Source organism: Rattus norvegicus, chromosome 8 (assembly GCF_036323735.1).
Source record: "Rattus norvegicus strain BN/NHsdMcwi chromosome 8, GRCr8, whole genome shotgun sequence".
In the NCBI taxonomy this organism is placed as follows: domain Eukaryota; kingdom Metazoa; phylum Chordata; class Mammalia; order Rodentia; family Muridae; genus Rattus; species Rattus norvegicus.
This window is the reverse complement of record NC_086026.1, coordinates 12638434-12664119: the sequence shown is the minus strand read 5'-3', so window position 1 is coordinate 12664119 and position 25686 is coordinate 12638434. Positions and strand designations below refer to the sequence as shown.

The window sequence follows — 25686 nt, the reverse complement described above, 5'->3', positions numbered from 1 at the left end:
GAAAAAAAAAAAGAGAAAAGAGAAACAGTCAAACAAAGAAAATCAGTGCTAAATGGACTTACTGTAAACTTAACTTGTATATAGAAGACTTTTTTAAAAAAATCTATTGTGTATGTTCTTAAAGATTATGGTCACATATTGATGCACTTGTTGAAATGTGTTCTACACTCATAAATAATAACCAGAGAATCCCATGTTCATTGGCCTGCTCAGTGCTGTCAAGGTGGACTGTCTCAACATCAACTGCAGCCCTGTGAAGACTGTGATCGATGACCTCATCCAGAAGTTATTTGATCTGCTTGTGCTTTCTCTGAAGAAGTCCATCCAGAGTAAAGGCCTTTTCAGTTTCACTCTTACTGTGTTTTGTTTGTAGAACCATGGCTTCTGTAGTTATAAAACAAAAATCTCAGTTACAGCTTAAAATTGAGCTAGAATATCTTGAAAAATTTACTTAAAATAATAATTTGAAGAAAGTAGGAAAATTCTTATTCATTCTTAAACAGTATAAAAATTCCAGATTGTTTTATTATTTGAATTAGCACTAGTAATTAATTTGTTGCATGTATTTGAGAACAATAATAATATTGATGTCATATATTTATCTTTATTTCTTCAAATGGTAAGTTGAGATATTGCAACACTATTTAGAAGACTGGAAATGTTTCTGATTCTTAATAACAATAGCTAGGATTGATCACCTTTCAGTTTTTTTTCCTTTTCCTGGAAGTTTCATTAGTTTTTTTAAAGATGTGCAGAGTGCTTTCCCTGTATGTGTATCTGTTGCCCATGGAGATCAGAAAAGTTAGTTGTTCCTAAGAAGTGGAGTTACCGATGGTTGTGAGCTTCCGTGTGGTTGCTGGGAACTGAACCCTGGTGTTCTGGAAGAGCAGTCAGTGCTCTGAACTGCTGCGCTATTTCTTCTGCTCCCTTTCAAAAAATTTTAAGTACAATATAAAACAACTAAACTCTAATGGGAAAAATTCTGCATTTCAAACGTTTGTTACCTAAAGGCAAGTGATTGACTGTAATGTTCTTTACACCAAGGCACTCTTACTTCTGAGGGTTCTTCATTTAGTCATCATGTAACAGCTTTTTTGGTAATGATAATAGTAACCATCTTTTTCAGCTCATATACATGAAATTGATACATTTGTTACTGAGGCTATGAAGGTCTTAACAGTTATACCTCAATCTGTGGAAGAAATAGGAGATACAAATTTACAGTATAGTAACCTGCAGGATCGGAGGCCAGAGGTGAGAATGCAAAACAAAGCAATTATTTTCATCTTTACTTTCTAGAGATGTATAAATTAGGTATTTTATGTGATTATTTAGACCTATGTAATCTCAACATTATAAAGAGGTCCGTGTAATGTCGTCCAACTGGGCAGCTGTGATTGGACTCATGGTATAGAAGTGGACCAGCAGTACTTTTTATTCCTTGTAGAGGTATTTGCAGCCTTTAAGATCTCGTGTATTAGAATAACGGTAGAGTAAGCAATCCAATCTTGTCTTCAGAACTGGAACCTTAGGGTGTGAATATCATGTTAGAACAGAGTTAGAAGAGACATACAGTGGGAGAGTTCACAGAGATGAGAGGCAAGATTGGCAAAAGGAGCAAGGCAGCATTGGCAGGACATTTCAATGACTAAAGCTTGGTTCAGAGTAAGAAGACTCAGGCAGTTTGTAAACTGCTTAGAAAAGGTAAAAAAGTCACTGTCGTGCTTCCAGTCCTCTTTCAGTAAGTATAGTGTACCTGACTTCTGTCTCTGGGGCCATTGTCATGAAGACCCCCTTTCTGTCCTGCGTTCAGGGCTCTGATGATGTAGATGCTGACCTTTGCCAAAGGCAGCTTCTGCATCTACGGAACTGTCCACTCTCCATGTGATTTCTGCCCCTGAGTCTGTTTATGTGCTAACCTTGGTTGTCAGCTTGACATCCCTGAGAAGAGGCAAATCTGAGTGTTTTCATGTCTACGTTCATCAGAAAAATTAGTCTGTATGTTTTCTCTTCTGTCTGTACCTGGCTTTGGTAGGAGACACACCTTTATCTGTTGTTCATAGTGGACTTGAGTTCACCATTAATGGAGTATGACCTTGAACTTCTAATTCTCTTGCCTTTACCTCTCAATTGCTATTTTTTTTACTAATTTCTGAAATTATAGTGTGTTAATAGTGAGCACCAGGAACCTTATAACTGGAACTTTAACAAATTTATTTCAAACAAAATTATAAAAATTTGATTTCATTTTAAAATAAAAATTTATATATAATACATTTTATAATAATAAATTATCTATTATATAAATAGTAATATAATATTGTATACATTTATAGTATATGTATAATAAGAAAGTAATGAAATCATGACAGACTGATAAAATGATTGATCTTTTTTTCCTTTAACCCTCAGATTTTGCCCTTGTTTCAAGAAGCTGAAGACAAAAACAGGCTTTTGCGAACTGTGGCAGGTGGAGGGGTAGAGACAGTTAGCAATCTGAGAGCCAAGTGGGACAAATTCGAGCTGATGATGGAAAGTCACCAACTTATGATTAAAGATCAGGTGAAACCCTTTCATAATTTCAATATAGCCCAGTGTTAGGAGGTCACTGTTGCTATTGAAATTGATCTCCCCCCAGTTCCTTTTATAGTGTTTCCATGCTTTATGAAAATGACAGTTTCACATGGAGCATCCTCTTGATAGTGTTTCTCCATAAACTAGAATGATGTCTCTCATGCCGTAGTTATGTCAGAGCCCACACTTGCTGAATTAAATTCCTGCTGTCTGAGGTGTTGTCTAGGATGTTTTACTCTCCACTTGCTCCTTTGTGGGAATGAGGGAGAAGGAAGGGCACCATTTGGCTTCTAAGGTGTGGCCTGAGTTTGCACATGTCTATGTGAGGTCGCACACAGCCATTTGCCTGGAGTTGCATAAATCTACCTGAGGTTGAACATATCTCCCTGGTGTTTCACACGTCTATCTGAGGTTGCATAAGTCTACCTGAGGTTGTGCACATCTATCTGAGGTAGCACACATGTACCTGGGGTTGAACACATGTACCTGGGGTGGCACACATCTGCCTGTGGTTGCACACATCTGCCTAGGGTTACACACATTTGTCTGTGCTCTGTATCTTATTGACTAGTTAGTCTTTGCTCACAGCTGCAAAAGATACTGAGAAATAGTGTCCTTAGTTAATAATGTGCTTAGGCAGAACAGGAGCCTTTGAAAAATTTGCAGTTTCAATTTTATTTTTTACTTTATGTGTGTGGATGCTTTGCCTGAATGTGTGCCTGTGTGCATGCTGCTCCTAGAAGCCAAGAGAGGATGTTGGATTGATTGGAACTGAAGTTATAGACCATTATGAGCCACCATGTTGGGACTGAGAATCCCAAGTTCTCAGGAAGAGCAGCCGTCCCTCCAGCACTTGAGCTGTTTTAAGATGCCCTCACTTTTGTTGATAATTGTAGGTGTGCTGTGAACTACAAGAATTGTTCAATGTTTGCAGTTGACACTTATTTCTCATAATTGTAAATTTCTATTCTAATTTTTCATTACTAGATTAGATAAAAAGCAGTCTTTTGGTGTTGATATTTTTCTCACTTTTCAACAAAAATGCTGAAAATGCTCGTGAGGTTCCATTGTGCTAAATGCTTTGCGCCTGGCCTACAGATAGAAGTGATGAAGGGAAATGTGAAGTCCCGCCTTCAGATCTATTACCAAGAGTTGGACAAGTTCAAGGCTCGCTGGGACCAGTTGAAACCTGGGGATGATATTATTGAAACTGGCCAACAAAATACCATGGATCAAAGTGCAAAGTCTATAAAGGAGAAAAAAATTGAGTTTGATGATCTGGAAGTCATAAGAAAGAAGCTAGTGTGAGTTTAACATTTAATGTCTTTGTACCAGGCTTCTTAGCTATAATAGCTGTTGTCTAATACCTGTCTTCATAAGCTTTCCAAGAATTAAGACTACGTGTAGCACATATACCATTGCATTCTTAGGAGCTGTGGTTGAGCTGTGTAAGGACATACAGATGCACTACAGAAAAGGAACTCCAGAGAGATTAGAGCATTAGTTTATAGGTTCAATGCAGAGGTTATACTATTTATTGGTTTGAACTCATGCTATTTAGACATGGAATAGTTAATTTTAAGAAAAATACTGCCATGCCTCTTTCAAAGATGAATATGGGTGTTGGGAAGATGAACATTGTGCAAACATGGGAAAATGTTTGAATCTTCAGCTTCTCCTACAGAGATGAGGTGTGACTTCTGCAATCATAGCCTCAATACTTGAAGTACATAAATGGGATAATGCTTAGACTGGCTCACTGGCTAGCCTATCCAGGATGTTTAACATCCCATTCAGAGGCATGCATGCACACACGTGCGTGCACGCACACACACACACACACACACGCATGCACCACAATGTAAACACACATAATGCACACACACACACCACAATGTAAACACACATAATGCGCACACACACTCACACCACAGTGTAAACACACATAATGTACACACACACACACCACAATGTAAACACACATAATGCACACACACACACCACAATGTAAACACACATAATGCACACACACACACCACAATGTAAACACACATAATGCACACACACACACACCACAATGTAAACACACATAATGCACACACACACACCACAATGTAAACACACATAATGCACACACACACACCACAATGTAAACACACATAATGCACACACACACACCACAATGTAAACACACATAATGCACACACACACTCACACCACAGTGTAAACACACATAATGCACACACACACACACACGCACGCACGCACAAGCATCTAGTAAAACAAATGATAAGACATATAGGAAAAATGTTTCTGACTTATCCTTATGGTCACAGTAAGTGTTAGATTTGTGCAGTGCTTTACATGTGGTCTGTGTGGGCTAGTGTAACCTAAGGTGAGTGAGTGGACCCTTTCTATCACACCTTTAAGTGGTACCATAGTAACAAGGTAAGATAAGATGCTTTGTCAGATCAGTCCATAGATGTACATAGCAAACATTTACATAGACATGGTAAACATGCAGATATCTTGACATGCACAATGTTCACATGATATCTTTAAAGAAGTGTGCACAGCACGAGTGAAGGAAAATCCTCACATGAAGTCAGCAACACCTCTGCACATTTCAGCTGCGGAACATGGCTAGGTAAATTGATAGCTGACAGTTTTCCTTTTCTATAAATTCAGAGTTTTGATTTTTATCTTTGTAGTGATGACTGCCATCATTTTGGACTAGAAGAGCCTAACTTCTCTTTGGCATATAGCATCTCTAAGGACATTGAAAGCTGTGCACAGATTTGGGCTCTTTATGAGGAGTTCCAGCAAGGACTCCAGGAAATGGCCAAAGAAGATTGGATTACTTACCGGTTTGATTCTAATGCAGTATTTATGTTCTTACAGTTTGCTCATTTTTTGATGAAGCATGGACTCTAATGAATTTTCATGTTCTTTTATAGGACTAAGATCTACATATTTGAAGAATTTTTGATTAACTGGCATGAGAGATTAAGGAAGGTTGAAGAACATTCAGTCATGACAGTGAAGTTACAGTCAGAAGTTGACAGATACAAAGTAAGGCTGTTTTCTTTTTTCTGAGACTTAAAAATGATATGCAGCCATTGCTATCTTTTTAAAAAGTATTTTTTAGTTTATTTTATGGATCTGCATATACACCCCCAGGCCAGAAGAGGCACCAAATCCCAGTGTAGATGGTTGTGAGCCACCATGTGGTTGCTAGAAATTGGGGCTGGAGAGATGGCTCAGCGGTTAAGAGCACTGATTGCTCTTCCAAAGGTCCTGAGTTCAATTCCCAGCAACCACATGGTGGCTCACAGCCATCTGTAATGAGATCTGGGGTCATCTTCTGGCCTGCAGGCACACATGCAGACAGAAAGCTGTATGATGTATACATAATAAACAAATAAATATTAAAAAAAAAAAAAAGAAATTGAACTCAGGATCTCTAGAAGAGCAGACAGTGCTCTTAACCATTGAGCCATCTCTCTAGCCCCATTGTTATCTTTATGGTTAATATCTGGACCATAATTTAAACATATTTTTCAACTAAGTTGTTTCTTAATATGAAAAAAGGAAATAATTTAAATTATATAAAAATTATATTTCTACTACCAGTTGGAAAGCAATGTAACTATGGCCTTTAAAGTTTTTGGTTTTGTATCAATAGGGGTTATGTGTAGGGTCTTGCACAATAAAGGGGATTAAGCCAAGGGGCAGGCAAATGTACCAGCTGAGCTCTATATCAGGAGGACTTGTGGTTACCGTTGCCGTGTATATGTATCCCAGGAAGCAGGGCTATGTTCTGTCATGTTTTAAAATGCATTTAACTACAAATGGAATATATAGGTATTTACAGTACTATTTGATAAATAACTTTATATCATTAACTTTGATCACAAGATTATTAAATAACAGTAAGATTTCGTGCATTAAGATGAAAATGAATAACTTGTATTTTGCTAGGAAATTAACATATTTAATAGTAAGACTGTTCTTTACTTTTTTTTTCTAAAAGATTATTATTCCTATCCTGAAATATGTGAGAGGGGAGCATCTTTCTCCAGACCACTGGCTTGACCTTTTTCGTTTACTTGGCCTTCCTCGAGGGACTAGTCTAGAGAAACTACTGTTTGGTGACCTGCTCAGAGTCGCTGATACGATTGTGGAGAAAGCCTCAGACCTTAAAGTAAGGATTGCCTCTGCTAATTCATGCTTTAGCACCCATTCTTTCTTCTGTAAAGCAGTGACTGTTCTGTTGTTCCATTATTTGTAGTTGGTAATGCGTCATGCCTGTTTGGATGTGTTAGGTAAGGTTTTAGAGACTGGGAGAGGCCTCTCCCTAGAGAAAGAAAAATGTGAACTGTTAATACTTCTTTAGAGAAGCAAGTCAGCTCATGAGAAGTATTAGCAGATAAGAGTCATTTCACATGCAGTGCATTTATAGTTATGTGAAACACTGTGAGCAGAAGCTAGAGGACAAGAGGCCCCTCAGGGAAACTAGTGACCAGCTGGTTACCAACCAGGCTGGAAAGTATCTGGAGGAAAACGAAACTACACAGTTCTTTCAGGAACTGTGTGTTGTGTTTCGGCTATTCATAATAAAACAGGAAGCTTTTTATGCTTCATTATTTTATTTTTTACAAAAATGTAAAGCCTAGAATATGCTTGTTAATCTGTGGTTATGACATGATTCCGGCACAAAGTAATTATAGTTGTTAACTACATAGAAACAAAAGAATTTATGTTAAAGCCTTCATAATATTCTGATTGTTTTATTCTCCCAAACCTTGGTCTTTTTGAAAAGCCATATGTATTTGTATGTATGTATATTGTTTGTTGGGTTTTGTTACAGTATTTGTTACACTGTGCTGTTGAAGAGGACATGGAGTTCTTTGATCCTCCTGCCTGTACTTCCCAAGGGCTAGGGTTGTAGGCATGTGTGGGCCACCACACCTCTAAAGTATATTTCTTATCATTTATTTATGGGATAATTAATTTTGAAATAACAAGTATAAATCTTCTATGTTAATAGGATTTAAATAGTCGGGCACAAGGGGAAGTTACCATCAGAGAAGCTTTGCGTGAACTTGATCTATGGGGAGTTGGAGCAGTGTTCTCATTAATTGATTATGAAGACAGCCAGAATCGAACTATCAAGCTGATTAAAGACTGGAAAGACATAGTGAACCAGGTTGGAGATAATAGATGCCTTCTTCAGTCCTTAAAAGATTCTCCATATTACAAAGGATTTGAAGATAAAGTATCAATTTGGGAAAGAAAACTTGCACAGTTGGATGAGTACCTGCAGAATTTGAACCATATCCAGAGAAAATGGGTATATTTAGAGCCCATTTTTGGGCGTGGAGCTTTGCCTAAAGAACAGACACGCTTCAACAAAGTTGATGAAGATTTCAGGTCAGTACAGCTCATTAGACACAGTCATATGGAGACTCACACTGTAAAGTGCTTAGTCATCCCTGGGGCTGTCAGTGTGTTTGTGCTCAGCACTTCTCAGTGCTGATTTCCTCTTCCAGGGGCTTCTTTTTTTTTTTTTTTTCTTTTTTTCAGAGCTGGGGACCGAACCCAGGGCCTTGCGCTTCCTAGGCAAGCGCTCTACCACTGAGCTAAATCCCCAACCCCTTCCAGGGGCTTCTTTAGGAAGCACTTTGGTCTCTCTGTGTCTTTCTCCATCCATCATATATGTACTTACATGGCTCTTACCCTAGACTCCCAGAGAACTAAGAAAGGCCTCTCATTTTCACTAGTGGAACTCTAAACATGCTCAGGCAATAGGCGGAACCAATTCTGCACCTCATACCTAGTCCTGCTCACTATTGTGCCCCTCTTGTGCCTCAGTAAATTCTGTCAGCTGGCTGTTGCTTGCAGGACATAAAAGGCATCTTGGCATCTCTCATTTCCTACAACTCCAAATTAAATTAAGGTTTCTATTGCTGTGATGAAACACCAGGACCAAAAGTAAGTTGGAGAGGAAAGAATTTATTTAGCTTACACTTCCACCTTTAAAGAAAAAATGGGAACTAAAACATGGCAGGGACCAGGAGGCAGGAGTTGATGTCTGCATCAGCTATGGAGGATGCTGCGCACTGGCTTGCTGTTACACGGCCTGCTCAGCCTACTTTCCACTAGAACTGAGGGCCATCAGCCTAGGGATGGCATCATCCACCATTCCCTGGGCCCTCACACACTGATCACAAATACAGAAAGTGCTTTATAGCTGGATATCATGAAGGCTTGTCCTCAACTGAGACTCGTTCCTCTGTGATAACTCCACTTTGTGTCAAATTGACACAAATTTAGCCAGTAACCTATTTAAATTTTGTTCTGTGAATAAACTTTTCTATGTTTAGTGCCCCATTGTCTTAAGGAGAAGTTAGATGTGTCCTTACCATTTCCCCAGCCTTTGCCGCTCTCCTTCAGGGTCCTGGGTGCATGTAGCTGTTTCCCAGGGTCTGAGCTAGAAACCCTTCCCTGTACTTACTTTCTCTCTTCATTTGTCTGCCTAGTAGCTAGGATCACTTCCCTAGAAAAGGCTTAAAGTATAGGTTGTCCTGTTAGTCACTGTGCCAACACTTTTTAATTTCCCTTTCTGGCATTTATTTTAAGGCCTTACTTAATGTCCCTATGTGTCACTGGACCATTAGTTCTAGGTCACAAGACGTAATATTTATGGAATGAATGAATTAAGAGGATTTGTAATATTTGATGAAAAATTGCAACAACATGGTTTATTAGAAGCATAATAAATTATCAACATAATAAATTATTGTTGCTCTTTATTTGAAGCAAGTGAAAAATATTTTCATCTAAACCAGAAACCTTAACATAAATGTGAAAATAACTTATATTTTGTAGATCAATAATGATGGACATCAGGAAAGACAGTAGAGTCACCACATTGACTACTCATGCAGGAATCAGAAACACTCTGCTGACGATACTTGATCAGCTTCAAAGATGCCAGAAATCCCTAAATGAATTTTTGGAGGCATGTTTGCTTATTTTAAATCTAATAGATTATAAAATACTTAGTATCATAATTACTGAAAAAAGAGAAAGCTTTTGTTTCTTTCTTTCTTTTTTTTTTTTTTGTTTTCCTTTTCCCTTTCCATAGGAAAAACGTTCAGCATTCCCAAGATTTTATTTTATTGGTGATGATGACTTGTTAGAAATCCTGGGCCAGTCTACCAACCCGTCAGTGATTCAGTCCCATCTGAAGAAGTTGTTTGCCGGTAGGAATCAAAACTTTTCAACAAATAGTCTTAACTGTCTGATAGCTATGATGAGCTGCTCTTCACTACCACAGTTCATAGCCCAACTCTTAGCTACTAAAGCTAGTGAGTTAGCAAGTTCAGTGTGTGTGTGTGTGTGTGTGTGTGTGTGTGTGTGTGTGTGTGAGAGAGAGAGAGAGAGAGAGAGAGAGAGAGAGAGAGAGAGACTACTCTGTGATTAACGTGAGTATGCTTATGTGTGGTGCAGTAATGGTGTCTCTGAGAGAATTCAGCTCAGTTTTGTGATGCCATGCACAAAATGATGACATCTCCAAGTTAGAGGTGTTACTGAAGAGAATAGTGACACACAGAGGGAAGAGACTGTGCAAAGCCTAGAAGTGGAAGAATATTAAGGTTGATGTATTAGCACCCAATCCTATATCCAATAGGCCAGAGAGCCAAATCACCCTATTAAAAATGGGGTACAGAGCTAAACAAAGAATTCTCAGCTGAGGAATATCGAATGGCTGAGAAGCACCTAAAGAAATGTTCAACATCCGTAGTCATCAGGGAAATACAAATCAAAACAACCCTGAGATTCCACCTCACACCAGTCAGAATGGCTAAGATCAAAAACTCAGGTGACAACAGAGGCTGGAGAGGATGTGGAGAAAGAGGAACACTCCTCCATTGTTGGTGGGATTGCAAGCTGGTACAATCACTCTGGAAAACTGGACATAGTATACTTGAGGACCCAGCTGTACCACCCTTAGGCATATACCCAAAAGATGCTCCAACATATAACAAGGACACATGCTCCATTATGTTCATATCAGCCTTATTTATAATAGTCAGAAGCTGGAAAGAACCCAGATGTCCCTTAATAGGAAAATGGATACAGAAAATATTGTACATTTATACAATGGAGTACTACTCAGCTATCAAAAACAATGACTTCATGAAATTTATAGGCAAATGGATGGAACTAGAAAATACCATCCTGAGTGAAGTAACCCAATCACAGAAAAACACATGTGGTATGCACTCACTGATAAGTGGATATTTTCCCAGAAGCTCGAATTCCCCAAGATACAATCCACAGACCACATGAAGCTCAAGAAGGAAGACCAAAGTGCAGATGCTTCAGTCCTTCTTAAAGGGGGGAATAAAAATATTCATAGGAGGGGATATGGGGACAAATTTTGGAGCAGAGACTGAAGGAATGGCCATTCAGAGGCTGCCTCACCTGGGGATGTAGCCCATATACACACAGCTACCAAACCCAGACAACATTGCTGATGCCAAGAAGTGCATGCTGATAGGAGCCTGATATGGCTGTCTCCTGAGAGGCTGTGCCAGAGCATGACAAAGACAGAGGTGGATGCTTACAGCCAACCATTGAACTGAGAATGGGGTCCCCGTTGGACAAATTAAGAAAGAGATGGAAGGAGCTGAAGGGGCTTGCAACCCCATAAGAACTACACCAACCAAGCAGAGCCCCAGGGACTCAACCACTACTCAGAGAGTACTCAGGGAACAGACCCGGGGCTCCAGCTGCACATGGAGCAGAGGATGGCCTTGTTGGGCACCAATGTGAGGAGAAGCTCTAGGTCCTGCCAAGGCTGGATACCCCCAGTGTTGGGGAATGTCAGGGCAGGGAGGTGGAAAGTGGGGGGTTGTTTGGGAGGGGGAACACCCTTGTAGAAAAAATGGAGAGGGGGATGGGATAGGGAGTTTATGGTCGGGAGACTGGGAAAGGGAATAACATTTGAAATGTAAACAAAAAAATCCAATAAAAAATAAATTTAAAGAAAAAAGAAAGCCCATTATGTTGAGAGACCAGCAGATTATCATTGTCTGCAGAGAGAACAAGGAGACATTTAGTGGAGGGAGTCATCTATGTAGTGCAGAATAAGAACTGGGAATAAGAATGATTGCTCAGTGAAAAATGAGGCTGTCTGTCTACCTTCTTGCTGTTGGATCACTTTGCTTGGATATCTTTTGAGAAATTAATGAGCTTCCTTAGAAAGTAATGACTGACTTCTCATAGATACAGTATTGGAAAAGAGCTGTATTTTCAAATTAACTTTAAAAATAATTGTTTAGATCACTTTTATTTATAGTAAGATCAGTAAACTATAGCACATGAGCCTTGGCTATCTTACTATCTTTATAAAAATAAAGTTTTATTCAAACATAGTCAAGCAAATGGCTTTGTGTATTGACTGTAGTTTGCTTTGTGTTCTGAATTTTGACTTGTCATTGACAGAAACTGGCCCATGAAATCTCAACTAGTCTACCTATTCCCTACAAATATGTATTCCTTTACTTGTCTCTGTCCACCACTTTCAGATACAAATGTTTCCAGCATCTCAGAGAACCCCTCAGGCGGACATGTTGCTGGTCTTCCCATGCCACTGCCCACTCACTGACTCACTTGCACAGATTAGATTCTGACACCTTTAGAGTAAGCAGCATCCTCCCTGTGTAGTTGCCTTTCTTCAGGGTCACATTTACATGTGTAATGCTGGATAGCAGCTAGGAAAAGGATCAGGTCCTGCACACTGTTGGCGATGTGCATCTGAGGTCTCATTGGTAGGTGGCATTTGTGGCTTAGAGAGATGGCTTTATCATACCTAGAGCTGCATGGTCTAAATGGGCCGATGCCTCAGGCTCTCTATGCACAGTCACAGTGAATGTTTATCTAGGTGGCTTTGGAACCATTTCTACTTTGCTCCCTCAGGACCTGTTGAGTTATTTCTACCATTGGCTTACATTACTCAAGCTATTTCCTGCTAATGAATGTCTTTATTCACTGTTTGGGTTTTTGTATTATTTCAGTTTTGGGTTAAGATAAACTTTATATGTTTTTCTGGATATATTTTTTCAATGGATAAATATTTAGTTAAAGTAAGTGTTTATTAAGTCTTTATGTGAAACTTTTCAGAGTTATTAAGAGATTGTGATATTCTAGTCCACTGCCTAGAATATATGAGAGTTAAGAGTCCTGATGGATTTCTATGTGTTAGTTGACTAGACTGACTGAAAACATCTTCCTGGAGAAGATGAAATTGGATAAATTTACATATAGTCAAGCCAGATGTCTGTCTGTATAAATAGTAAACAATCAGGACATAGAGTTATGGTTGGATATTAATAAAATATTTTAAATTAATAGTAAGAGTACCCAGTGACAGTATTTTTTCTTCATTATGACATTTAAATACAAGGGTTGCTACTTTATATGTTCTATCATGTATATTACAATGTTGCTGTATTCATTTGAGTACATAATGTGGTGTGTGTGTGTATGTATGTATGTGTCTGTTGTGTGTGGTGTGGGTGTGTGGTGTGTAGTGGGTGTGTGGTGTGTGCGTGTGTGCGTGTATGTGTGTGTGGTGTGTGGTGGTGTGTGTGTGTGTGTGATGTGTGGTGTGTGTGGTGTGTGTGGTGTATGGTGTGTGTGTGGTGTGTGTATATGTGGTGTGTAGTATGTGTGTGTGTATGTGTGTGTGGTGTATGGTGTGTGTGTGGTGTGTGTATATGTGGTTTGTAGTATGTGTGTGTATGTGTGTGTGGTGTGTGGTGGTGTGTGTGTGTGTGAGATGTGTGGTGTGTGGTGTTTGTAAATGTGGTGTGTGGTGTGTGTGTGTATGTGTGTGTGTGTGGTGTGTGTGTGTATGTGTGTGTGTGTGGTGTGTGGTGTGTGTATGTATGTGGTGTGTGGTGTGTGTGTGTATGTGTGTGTGGTGTGTGTATGTATGTGGTGTGTGGTGTGTGTGTGTATGTGTGTGTGGTGTGTGGTATGTGTATGTGTGGTGTGTGGTGTGTGTGTGTAGCATATTCCTCATAATCTGCTAATCCTTTTGGGTTTCTATTGCTATTTTCAGTTAGGTTGGTGTGTGCAGTGCTTGGGCTGTGCTCCTGAGCCTTGACTGGTGGCGGAATGCTGAGCACCAATTGCGTCTTCAGCACAAGGGTTGCTTCTGTGTTGTAGGTATCAACAGTGTGTGCTTTGATGAGGAGTCCAAACATATAACTGCAATGAGGTCACTGGAGGGAGAAGTGGTACCTTTTAAGAGTAAAGTTCTCCTATCAAATAATGTAGAGGTGAGCAGTTCTGTTTCACAAAATGAACCATGAAATTTATATCAACCCATTAGTCAATTTGTAAGGTAGAATTAGTTGATTTAGGTCTTTTTGGAAACTTATTCTTTATCTTCAAAAATATTTGGTCTTTGTAGCGCCTAAAAGTTATGATAGTAAAAAGTATGGATTTTTGGTTTTTTAAATACATCAATTAATTCTGTAAGGAACTTTAGTTGTAGACTGAAAAACACTTTAATATTAATTTTAGGCACATATCGTGTCAGCAGTATGACTGAGAGGCCATTTTCATAGAGGGAAATGGGGTTCTTAATTCTTATTGCAAAGAAATTCTTTTGAAAATTAAAGGGAATGTTTTGCCTTAAATGTACTAGGAAGTTTGTGAAACTTATGTCTTAGTTGTCTTTTGTTTTGTGTTTTTGTCTTTTTTTTAATATTAGTTTTAAGAGATAAATTGACAGCAACAATAGTTTGTATCTCTTTCATTTGTAGTCTTCAGTCTGAGAACTGATTCCTGGTTAGGCCTTACCATTCTATTGGATTTCAAATACATAAGGTGATTGAAAGCACTGATGTTTGCTAAGGAACTATAGTTTTGCTTATGAGTTTGTATTTTTCTTTTCTCATAGTTTTGTTGGCACAGTGGGAGGAGGAGCTTAAGTTCTAGGATCTGGACTAGATCAGTTATGGCAGCAAAGTGGAAGTTGAAGTTCTGGGAGTAAAAGTAGGGCCTTTTTTATATCCCTTCTTGCTTCTGAATAATGGCACAGAGACCTTTCTATTTCTAATAAGAGCTTCTGGCACTATAGCTGCGCAGATACCGAGCTATTCTAATTGACAGTGTTGGCCTGGCCTACTTCTCACCATGTGGCCCATTACCTGCAAGCTTAGTCTTGGCCTTGCACCTCCTTCATTCATGTCTGGATGGAGACTTTGTGGGTCCTACATGAGACCCTCTTGAGTCCCACTGTCTCCTCTCCTGCCCAGCCATAGTCTGCTCAGCCCTTTATTTTAACCTATCAGAAGGTGATGAAGTACAGTATTTAACAAAACACTGAGCCATACCAAAGTCTGTAATGCAGCCAGATCTCTGAGTACAAAAATCTTCATTTGAATACACAGAGCCCAAAAACATCCTCCAATACTACACCGAGAAATTCTCTCTGCAGACTGACTTCTTAAGTTTACCTATGATTGTAGTGTTTGTACATATATTTTTTCTATGGTAGACTAGTAAGTAGTGATTGATAGTTGCTGTTTTTTCTTCTGCTCTCATTATGTAACTGTGTGTGGGGAGAAGGTAGTGGCAGTGCTGAGAATCAAACCTAGGGCCTTGTACATAGTAGGCACTGTTCCCTCACTGAGTGACAGTCCTGATACATTTTAACTTAAATTTCATTATGTTACCTATAAGCAAGTGTGTAGATAAATATGTTATTGAGACATTGAAATAAGATCAGCTTACAAGACATCCTGATCCCTCCTGAAGTATTTTCATCCTGATGGGGCAGCCCTTTCTGTGGTTATACTTTTCCAATGACTATTTCTCCAGGAGACTTAGGTAACCCATGGCTTTACTACTTTATCTATTCAATTGGGTAATAATAAAATTGTCATATAGATTTTTATAACATACTAGTCAGGGATTGTCAGACCTGGCTTCAAAGGGTGAGTGTTCACACTCAATATTGTCTCAAGAACTGAAAAGAAACAAAACAAAAACAACTGTTTTTCTCAAATTTTTAGCTAATATAGAATGATATAGCACTCTGCATATGAGGGGTTCACACGTCTCTTCTGCATTGAAAGACTGTGTTCAGGCATAAACTGTGGGTTTATTGCATAACTCCTGCATATTATTTTTTCCATTCACTTTCAGGCATGGTTGAATGATCTGGCTTTGGAAATGAAGCAAACTCTGAAACAGTTGTTGAAAGAATGTGTTACAGCTGGGCGAAGTTCACAAGGTGCAATTGACCCATCTCTCTTCCCTTCCCAGGTGAGGGACTGTGTTTGGGATGTGTTCAGCGTGAGTCTTCTGGCTCAGATAGCTGGCATCTCTGTTCTCTGTCCAGTACTTAGCAACTGCGTGCGTGCGTGCGTGCGTGCGTGCGTGCGTGCGTGCGTGCGTGCGTGTGTGCGTGTGTGTGTGTGTGTGTGTGTGTATTCCTTTAAACCTAGATTGGCCATCTTCCCTCCAGGCTATTTGTAGACTTTGTCACATCCCCAGGCGAGACAAAGAAATGAGGTGGTTGGAATTGGGCAGAAGCTAACTTCCTGCCTCAGGTGTTGAGTCCATCTTCAATGAAGAAGAGGGGGTACTACTGCTACCCCTACCCCTCTCCCGTCTTATAGCAGCATCTCAGAGGCTGGAGCTGGGAGGAACTTAGCTGACATAACAGTGAACTGGAGTACTGGCTAGGAGCCTTCTGAAGGCTGGGCCACATGGTAGGTTATGGAGACAGCTGCACGTGAGTGTTGGCAGCAGTGTGTCCCTGCAACACTGTCCTAGGCTGAGATTGATGGAGCACCAGTCATGATTGTGTACAGGATGCTGCTGTGTAAAGGTTTTGTTCATACTCATGCTAATAGCTGTAGGTCATTCAAGGGTTAGCTCTTAGATAAACATTGAAATTGTGTAAGTTCTCACAGAATAATGTGTGCAACATCTTGCCATCAAGGCAGGATGGCTTGGGTTTGATTCCACGGGCTAATGGTGCAAGGAGAGTGGAATCAGAAGATAATATATGGAAATTTTCTTCTGAACTTGACATGTGGGCTGTGGGGCACACACATATGGGCACGTACAATGTAGTTTTGTATCAACTGAATGGAACTGTAGTACAGCATCTATCTCTAGGCCCTGATTCCGACAGTCTTCCGTTGTTTTTCCTGAGAAGGTGAAACCAGCGATACAGGGATACCATGACACGTGCATTGCACAAGGATACCATGACATGTGCATTGCAAGCCATTATTTTCTAAGATCTTTTAGTGTTTGTCTTTTATTGTTCATAAGTCTGGAACTGATACTAAGATAGAGTTTGAAAACTAGGTTTAACTTTTAAGGTTTAAGGTTAACTAGGTTTAAAGTTGAGGTTTAACTAGGTTTTTAGAATAGTTTAAACAAAAACAAGTGGGTATATGTAAAGGTATATGTATTGTAATACTGGTGCACTTGAAATCAGACTGAAGCATGAATACAAAATGACCTAATCTCTTAAATGTGAACTACTTGAGCTTATCCAAAACATTCAGAACATTCACTGAAAACAGATACCATTTCATGTGGAAAGTCTTTTCCTTGGGTAAAGAGTCCATGCTCTTTTTAACCATCCTGGTTTTTGTTTAGTAATATAGGTATGTGTTTGTAGGCCAAAGGATCCTTGGCAGGACTTTTCCTTAGGACTTGTACTTTTTCTTACTCTTTAACAGATACTGTGTTTGGCTGAGCAGATCAAGTTTACTGAAGATGTAGAAGATGCCATCAGGGACCACAGTCTCCACCAGATTGAAGCACAGCTCGCAGCTAAGTTGGAACGCTACACCAGTGTTGACACAAGCTCTGAGGACCCAGGGAATTCAGGTAGTGTGGAGCGTGTGAGCGCTCTGTTGTTATTCTGCCTGTGCCATGTGCCTATACTGCACATATACCCACCCACCTATACTGCACATAGCTTTGATGACTCAGTGAATTAGTCTACTTGAGCCTCCCTTTCCTTCTTTACTTCCTTTTTTTTGTTCTTTTTTGTTTTTTGTTTTGAGACAGGGTTTCTTTCTTAGAACTTGCTCTGTACACTGGGTGGCTCTGCCTCCCAAGTGTTGGGATTAAATGTGTGCCATCATGCCTGGCGCACAGGTAACTTTGTCTTCTTCTCTGAATCAGTATATACTACCTGAAGTGGGATGTCAAACCTTACCCATGTAAGTTTCCTTAGCCATCTCATGTGCTACGTTTATATAATGTAAGTGTATATAATTTATATAAGTATTGATATGATGTAAGTATTCCGTGAGAGTATAATTTTGGCTTTCAACTCTAATATGTATTTTAAAGACTGAGAGGAAAAGGCTGACTGACTCCTTGTACCTCAGTACATACCCTTTCTGTGGCACGCCCCTTGGTCCTGATACCAGGCTGGTACTGTTCCTTTGCATCTTGATAACTTTTAGGTGTCTGTGTTATAGTAGGGTGCTCAGCAGTTAGTGTGCATCTTTCTGAAGGTGTTTCCATTCTCTCAACACTTGGAAATATCACTATTCCACCTCATTTTTGCTTTGTGTTTTCTGACTAATGAAGGACAGTTGTTTGTCTATAAACAATGTTCTTACATATACAATATATTACATACGTTAAAGCAATGTCATTTCTATAAGGGGAATGAGTTGGGAAATAGGGTTGGAAGGGGGGTTGAATCTGTAAGGAGTTGGAATAGCGAGGGGGTAAATATAATCAAACATTAAATTCTTAAATATTTAATGAAAGTATTATATGTTTTTATTGAAGCTAGCAAAATCTCTGGTTTGCAGTTGTCATCTATAAAATTTGTATTTAGCTCAGGCCTTTTTTACATCTTTGCTGACATTGCTCCATTCGTCCCAGGAGAACTTGTTCCCTCCTGGCATGCGGGCTGCTGTCTGAGGCCAGCCTGATGAGCACCTGATCCTAGAGTGTAGTGTTCTCACTTCCTGCCCTGTCGGCACTATTTGAATTGTGTTTAGAGTCTTCCCTAGTTCTCTTCTTTGGTATTGGTGCCAGGCAACTGTCTCTTCTGACATAGGTTCAGAGGGTTCTTTGAGTGTTAAATAATTAGGAACTGTATCCTGGGCATTTCTTGTTTGTTTGTTTGTTTATTCACCTCTTCCCAGCTTACCCTCCCCCCCCCCATGCCTCTTCTTTTCCCCAGGTCCTCCCTTGTTTTCCTTCAGAAAAGAGTAAGGCTGGACGAGGCACCCCAGGAGGAGGGAAAGGGTCCCAACAATAGGCAAAAAAGTCAGAGATTCCCTCATTGTCACTGTTAAGAGTCCCACAAAAACCACCAAGCTACACAGTTAGAACATGCAGAGTCCATCTCAGATCCATACAGGCTCCCTGATTGTCAGTTCAGTCTCTGAGCTCCTATGATCCCTGCTGAGTTGATTCTGTGGGTCATGTTCTCATGGTGTCCTCAATCCTGCCTCTGGGTCCTGCAATCCCCATCCCCATCTCTTTGGGGTTCCCAGAGTTTTGCTTAATGATTGGCTGTGATTCTCTGCATCTGCTTCTGTCAGTTGCTGAATGAAGTCTCTCTAAGGTGAACTTTATTGCTTTTGCACGTTTTCTTATTTCTTATTGACTTTCTGTTTTGCATGTGTCTTGTTTTATCGCAATATTGCAGTGTATCTTGAAGTCACCATTCAGAGTCCTTCACATAGCATATGTGTGTACATGATGGGACTCATATTAACGTATCTTTTTTTTTTTATGTGTAGAATCAGGAATTCTGGAGCTTAAGCTTAAAGCACTAATTCTTGATATTATTCATAATATTGATATTGTGAAGCAATTAAACCAAGCACAAGTTCATACAACTGATGACTGGGCTTGGAAGAAACAAGTTAGATTCTACATGAAAAGTGACCATACATGCTATGTTCAAATGGTGGATTCTGAACTTCAGTATACATATGAGTACCAGGTAGGACTTTCGCTAGAAGCATTTGATTTTTCTGGGTAGAAACTATTTAAAGGAAATTGCTATTGGGAAACAATTAATTTTGTTTTAGTTTTTTTCTGTGTTTTGTGTCAGAATTTGGAAGGTTCTATGTAAGGATTATTCTACTTATAGAAATGTTGACATCACTGAATTCTCTAAAATGTATCTTTCCTATGAGGAGCGTTCATGTTTAATTTCATGTTGCCTTTAATTCAGGAGAGTTGTATAGGCAGCTCCATTGGGGTGGCAGAGCTGTGCAGCTTCCCAGGCACTGTGATTACCCATGTGCTACCATGTGTTTGCTGATGTTTCTGTTTGAAAAGAAAAGGCTTTTAAGATAAAAGACCTAATTCATATTTTTTTCCCAAAAATATCCAGTTGTATCCTTCCTGCTTTTTTTATTATAATGAATCAATGATCAGAATAATCATGTCAGGGTTACAACTAGTTAACCTTCTAAAAGGATACAACAACATTCTACAAATGGCTGAAGGACCTAGAGTGTCCTTCTATACAGCATAGAAAACTTGACAATCGTTTTCTAAATTAATCATTTTAATAAGAATTTTAAAGACTATGTTTGCTTTGAGGCATTAGGAAATAAGTTATGTGAGTTAACAATTATGAAGTGGCATATTCCTGTGTAATAGCTATTTGGATCTGTTCGTCTTAGCATTATCTTTGTGCCCTCATTAAGAATGAAAGACTAGAAACTTGACCCTGGTTAAGCCTTTCAGGTTATAATGAAATGTACGTTTGAGAAATACTGAAAGTTTATTTCAGGTTCTGCTTTTCAACATTATTTCACTAAGGAAAAATTTAAACCTGTGTGCTGTGCATGAGGTTTTTGACTTATAGGGAGTAGAACGTGAGCGAACTAACACCATGCTTCCCTTATATAGGGTAATGCACCCAAGCTGGTTTATACTCCACTGACAGACAAGTGCTACCTAACTCTCACTCAAGCCATGAAGATGGGACTTGGAGGGAATCCCTATGGACCCGCTGGGACTGGAAAAACTGAGTCAGTAAAGGCTCTAGGTGGACTTCTTGGGAGACAAGTTTTGGTTTTTAACTGTGATGAGGTAAAAAAAAAATCAAAACATACTGCGTTAGATATCTGGGTTATTTTTCTTGTATGTACATGTGAAAGATTTAGTTTTTAAATCACTAGAGTAGTGGTAATGTCTTGCTGTATTGTCTATGAAGGCCACAAACTCCTGGACCTGTGTAGTCCTTTCTCTGGTATCACAAGTCACCAGCAGCATAAGTTTAACCATCACGTTTACTTTCAGATCATTCTAGTTATACATAAATTAAACAAAAGTCTTGTTTGAATTGACAAGATGTGGAGAGTTTGTATACTGTATAGTTTCAAACTTAATAAGGAGAATTATTTTGAAGAAACATTTTAAAATGTATAATGAGTGTTTCTATTACACTGGAGAAAATCATTTTTAACAAGGATAATACTGAATTAGAAAGAAAAAAACCCTAAATATATCTTAGTACTTTTAACATTTAGTGTAAGCTTTTTATTCTGACTTAAAAAGGCCTGAAATGAAGTCTCTAGTTCTGTGTTCTTATGAGGAAGTTCCTTGAAAGTGTCCTGAATTCTGAAGGAGTAACTTCTTTTCTTTGCCCCCCTGACTCTCAGACTTTGTTGACACAGAATCTCTCTGTGTGGCCCAGGTTGGCCTGGCATCCGCATTACGTTGGCCCCTACTCCAAGGGCTAGCATAACAGGCATGCACCACTATTCTTGTCTATAAATTTTTATTTTAAAAGCAAAGCAAAGTACAGGCAATGCTTGCAGGTGAATGATCATCTGTTGTCAGTACAGAATAACAGATTATTTCTAGCACTAGAGATTTTCATCATTTTTAATGAAAACTTTTTATTTTTTATTTTTTCAGGGCATTGATGTGAAATCAATGGGGCGGATATTTGTTGGTTTGGTGAAATGCGGGGCCTGGGGTTGCTTTGATGAGTTCAATCGACTGGAAGAAGCTGTTCTTTCAGCCGTTTCCATGCAGATCCAGACCATTCAGGATGCTTTGAAGAACCACAGAAGTGTGTGTGAGCTGCTTGGCAAAGAGGTAGGGGACACCTCATGCGACTGGCTTCACTCAGGCACTGGCACTGGTCTTAGGTCATTGCTGCCTCTAGTCTGTGACTTATGTGACTAGCTGCTCTATCTGAAACGGCTTTCAGGTTTCTAAAGTGTCATGTGCATAGAGAGCTTTAATGTCTGGTTGAAAGCTCAGCCCAGTCTTTGGAAGCAGGTGCTGCTGGTCTGCTTTGGGGATGAGTAAACCAAGGCTTGACAGCGAAAAGTAGAGGAGTCCTCGGTGTGAATTGTTTGTGTGCTTTTCAGAGGTTACACTTTTAATCACTATTTGATACAGAATGAGTTATCTATTCTTAAACTTGAAAACTTGTTAGGAAAAATTCACTATAATACAGGGGGTTCCTGAGCTGTGCATTATGTATTACATAAGGCTGTGCTTAGTATATGGAGACTACTTTTACTAAGATGTTAGAATTATGCATAGAAATTCTATTACAATAAAATTTCTCATTTTAAAGTCTTTGATACATATACTCTAAATTAATATTCCAGGTTGAAATAAATGCCAATTCTGGAATTTTTATCACCATGAATCCCGCTGGAAAAGGTTATGGAGGAAGACAAAAACTTCCGGATAACCTTAAACAGCTCTTCAGGCCAGTGGCAATGTCGCGTCCAGACAATGATCTCATAGCAGAAGTAATTCTGTATTCAGAGGGCTTCAAAGATGCTAAAGAATTAGGCAGAAAGTTGGTCGCTATTTTCAACCTATCTAGGTGGGTTCATCCATTTTAATGTTCACGTTTTGTGTTTCCAGTGTATGTTCATTTTTTTATATCTTTCTAGTTTATGCAATGAGCTTGTTGGTCTTTTTATTATAATGTGAATACAATGTATTTTATTTCAAATAATAATAAAACATCTGTATTAAACTATTCTTTTTCTTAATTGTCATTAACTTGATAAAAATTTTCTCCACAATATTTGTATTGAACTGTTGTGACTAAATTGTTATTTCACCAGTTTCCCAGCTCTTCAGAGGGATGATTTCATGTTTTGATTCTATTCATATTTTTACTAGATAATAGGGAATAATGTTAAAGGTGGGAGAGTAAGCTGGGTTATCAAAGAGTTTATGAGTGACAATAATAGTTCATTTTATGGCTTCATTAAGATAATGATCTGTTCATGATGAGTTTATCTCGTTTATTGTGATGCTCTCTCTTCAGTTGCTTTCTTGAGTGATTATTTGTGTAATTGTTTTTTCATGTAAATTAATGAAATTCTGGTATTAATTTCTATGTCTCAATCTATATTTCTTTGGATGTGATGCTAATAATTTCATGGAAGATTAACCTTTTCTTTATCATTACCTCAGGGAACTTTTGACTCCTCAGCAACATTATGACTGGGGACTGAGAGCTTTGAAGACAGTTCTAAGAGGAAGTGGGAATCTTCTGAGACAGTTGAAGAAAAGTGGCACAAAACAAGATGGTATGGGTGATTATTCTAATTAAAATACTTAGTTTTAGAAACATGTTTTAATTTTGAATGGTTTGTATTGCTGAAAGGTTGATACAATGTAGACAATTTCTATAAACCTTGCAGAGTTAGTTTATTTTTAACATCTTAGTGTGGTATACTTGTGTCAGTTAATTGAATGGTTTTGCTGTGTTTTCTTTTGAATGAAAGTTCATATTGTTCTGATTTTTTTCTACTTTTAACCTGACAGGAAAAATCATACATGCATATGAAGTAACAGTGATGTGTAAAAGAATAGTCAAATCTACTTGCTTTTAAAATTAATGCTCATTAGAATCAGGCTGTGAGGTATACCTTTAATCCAGAATTGATGAGGGTGAAACAGGAAGACTAGGTTCTATTCCAAGCTAGGAAACGTGATGAGATCCTGCTTCCACACACTGAAGGAATCTGCCCTCAATGTTTCTGATTATAGGTGTGGCACATGAGATTTTGTTGACAGAGATGTTGGAGAGACATCACCGTGTTTTTCCTTCCAATAGATGGAGGCAGTATACTGTGTGCATTAGGTCTTAGTGACCGAGAGGAGGCAGAGGCAGACGTTTATTGTGCTTGCTGCTAGGTGCATAGCATGACATCACCTGGGATGCTGCTTTTTTCCCTTGGTGAACCTGGTGCTGGCCAGTCTTCCTTACTGTAAAACTGATTTTCCCTGATCCTCAGGTTTTGGCTGTAAACATGTCACTCAGTCCATCTTACCTTCAAAGTGAGGCACTTAAGACTAAGCTCTGCCTCTTAGCTTAGGCGATAGCCGCTTACGTTCTTGCTGATTTTAAAAGGATTTCCCCTTTCCTCATTTGTACATAACTTCAACTATTAACATCAGCATGTACTCAGACCATACTTGGCTCATAGAAAGCAAATACTTTTGTCCCGTCTTACAGAAGAAATGACTCCTGTGTTCTTTCAGAAATGCCGTTTTCATCTTCAAGTTGCTATTAAAAATTAAATAACAAAACTATCAATCACAATCTAAGGAGAAGGAAGAAAATTTCACAGTAAAAAAAAGTGAAACAATTTCTATTCTGATCCAGCTCTACAAAAGGTCAACTTCAGTCAGAAGAAAGACTGAAGATCCAAGTATAGAAAAGGGGTGACATGAAATTCCTTGCTTGGGCTTTAAATGCTAAAGGTTCACATCTTCAGAAAGGAAGTTCCTCAAGTTCCACTACTGGGTTGGCACATGGAAAGATAGACAGTTGTTTTGTGAAAGACTTAGGTATCTTTTCTATTTTGATGGTTTTAAAGAAATATTAAAAATTCATGCTTAGTAAATGAAGATGGCTATGAATTTAGTACTTGAAATCAACTTGGAAGCTCTCACCCTTCTTTATATCTACTTATAATTCAGGAATTTCGGGGAAATGCCAGGGAATACAACAAAAAATAGTGTCCTTGCCTTGTGTATTTCTTGCTTAGTCTGGAATCTACTTAATAAGAATCCAGTAATAACATGAGCATTTGCACTCCCTAAAGGGTCGCAACCCATATGTTGAGAATGGCTTAGAGTGTTATTTAAGGAAAGAAATTCTTTTTAACAACATTGGAATTTGGAAATACTTAAATATAGAGTAGATTGCAACATTTACTGCTGTGTCATGTCTTGGAGACTTAGTATGTGTATAAAACTGAAATAGTAATTATTTGTAAACTACTTGATTGTTAGAGGATTATATGACATAAAAGGTAAAAGTATTGTACAAATAGAAATAATGATACAAATGGAAATGATGATTTTTAGTGTGAAAATGTGGTACACTAGGATTCAAATTCATGGAAAGAGTTTATTTCTTAGCAATCAAAACATGCAAAAGGAAGTGTGGCAGTTATGACTTACTGTTTATAAGTGTGTCTAGCATGCTGTTTAATAATTAGTAGTGAATAGCAAGGCTATAGCTTACTCAGAACATTTTGTTACTCAATTGATAAAAAATAATTTTAAAATGAAACTTTTTCTGTAGTTAATGAAAATCACATTGTGGTGCAAGCATTGAGACTTAATACAATGTCAAAATTCACATTCGCTGATTGCACACGGTTTGATGCACTGATTAAAGATGTCTTCCCTGGCATTGACTTTAAAGAAGTAGAATACAATGAACTAAGTTCTGCATTGAAGCAAGTCTTTGAGGAGGCCAATTATGAAGTCATACCCAATCAGGTAACTGTCAGGGATATTCTGGAGTAGATTAACACCTCTCCCTAGTCAATCCTTAGCAATGTCATTATCAGTCATCTCTTCAGTCATTGTTCGTCTGTCAGCTTTACTCTTACTCTAGGATGCTTCTTGGGACTTCAGGGTCTGAGTAGGGCTCTTGATGTGCTGTGCTCGCTTCTGTCATTCATGTGGGTGTAGTGTCACTTATGTCTTTGATTAGTATTAACTCTTCACCAGGTAGTAATCATCATAAGAGTCAGCATCTGCCTGCCCACAGTGTCTTCTGTGTTG

The 25686-nt window shown here is 38.7% G+C and overlaps 1 protein-coding gene across 6 annotated transcripts in view; it reads left to right on the top strand.

Moving 5' to 3' along the window:
* Dync2h1 (dynein cytoplasmic 2 heavy chain 1) overlaps nt 1-25686 on the top strand; it is a 223121-nt gene that overhangs the window by 32956 nt on the left and 164479 nt on the right. For all 6 annotated transcript variants that reach the window (XR_010054024.1, NM_023024.2, XM_063266106.1 and 3 more), the window contains 19 exons: nt 214-329; nt 1127-1254; nt 2413-2562; nt 3673-3878; nt 5286-5441; nt 5532-5646; nt 6608-6778; nt 7625-8007; nt 9466-9598; nt 9725-9842; nt 13819-13931; nt 15808-15927; nt 17364-17514; nt 19401-19606; nt 20527-20709; nt 21541-21723; nt 22248-22471; nt 23074-23189; nt 25199-25398. Coding sequence is in view for 5 of the 6 variants with exons in the window: in NM_023024.2 (NP_075413.2) it covers nt 214-329; nt 1127-1254; nt 2413-2562; nt 3673-3878; nt 5286-5441; nt 5532-5646; nt 6608-6778; nt 7625-8007; nt 9466-9598; nt 9725-9842; nt 13819-13931; nt 15808-15927; nt 17364-17514; nt 19401-19606; nt 20527-20709; nt 21541-21723; nt 22248-22471; nt 23074-23189; nt 25199-25398 (3172 nt within the window). In the remaining variant the exon portion in view is untranslated. The remainder of the gene's footprint in view (nt 1-213; nt 330-1126; nt 1255-2412; nt 2563-3672; nt 3879-5285; nt 5442-5531; nt 5647-6607; nt 6779-7624; nt 8008-9465; nt 9599-9724; nt 9843-13818; nt 13932-15807; nt 15928-17363; nt 17515-19400; nt 19607-20526; nt 20710-21540; nt 21724-22247; nt 22472-23073; nt 23190-25198; nt 25399-25686) is intronic.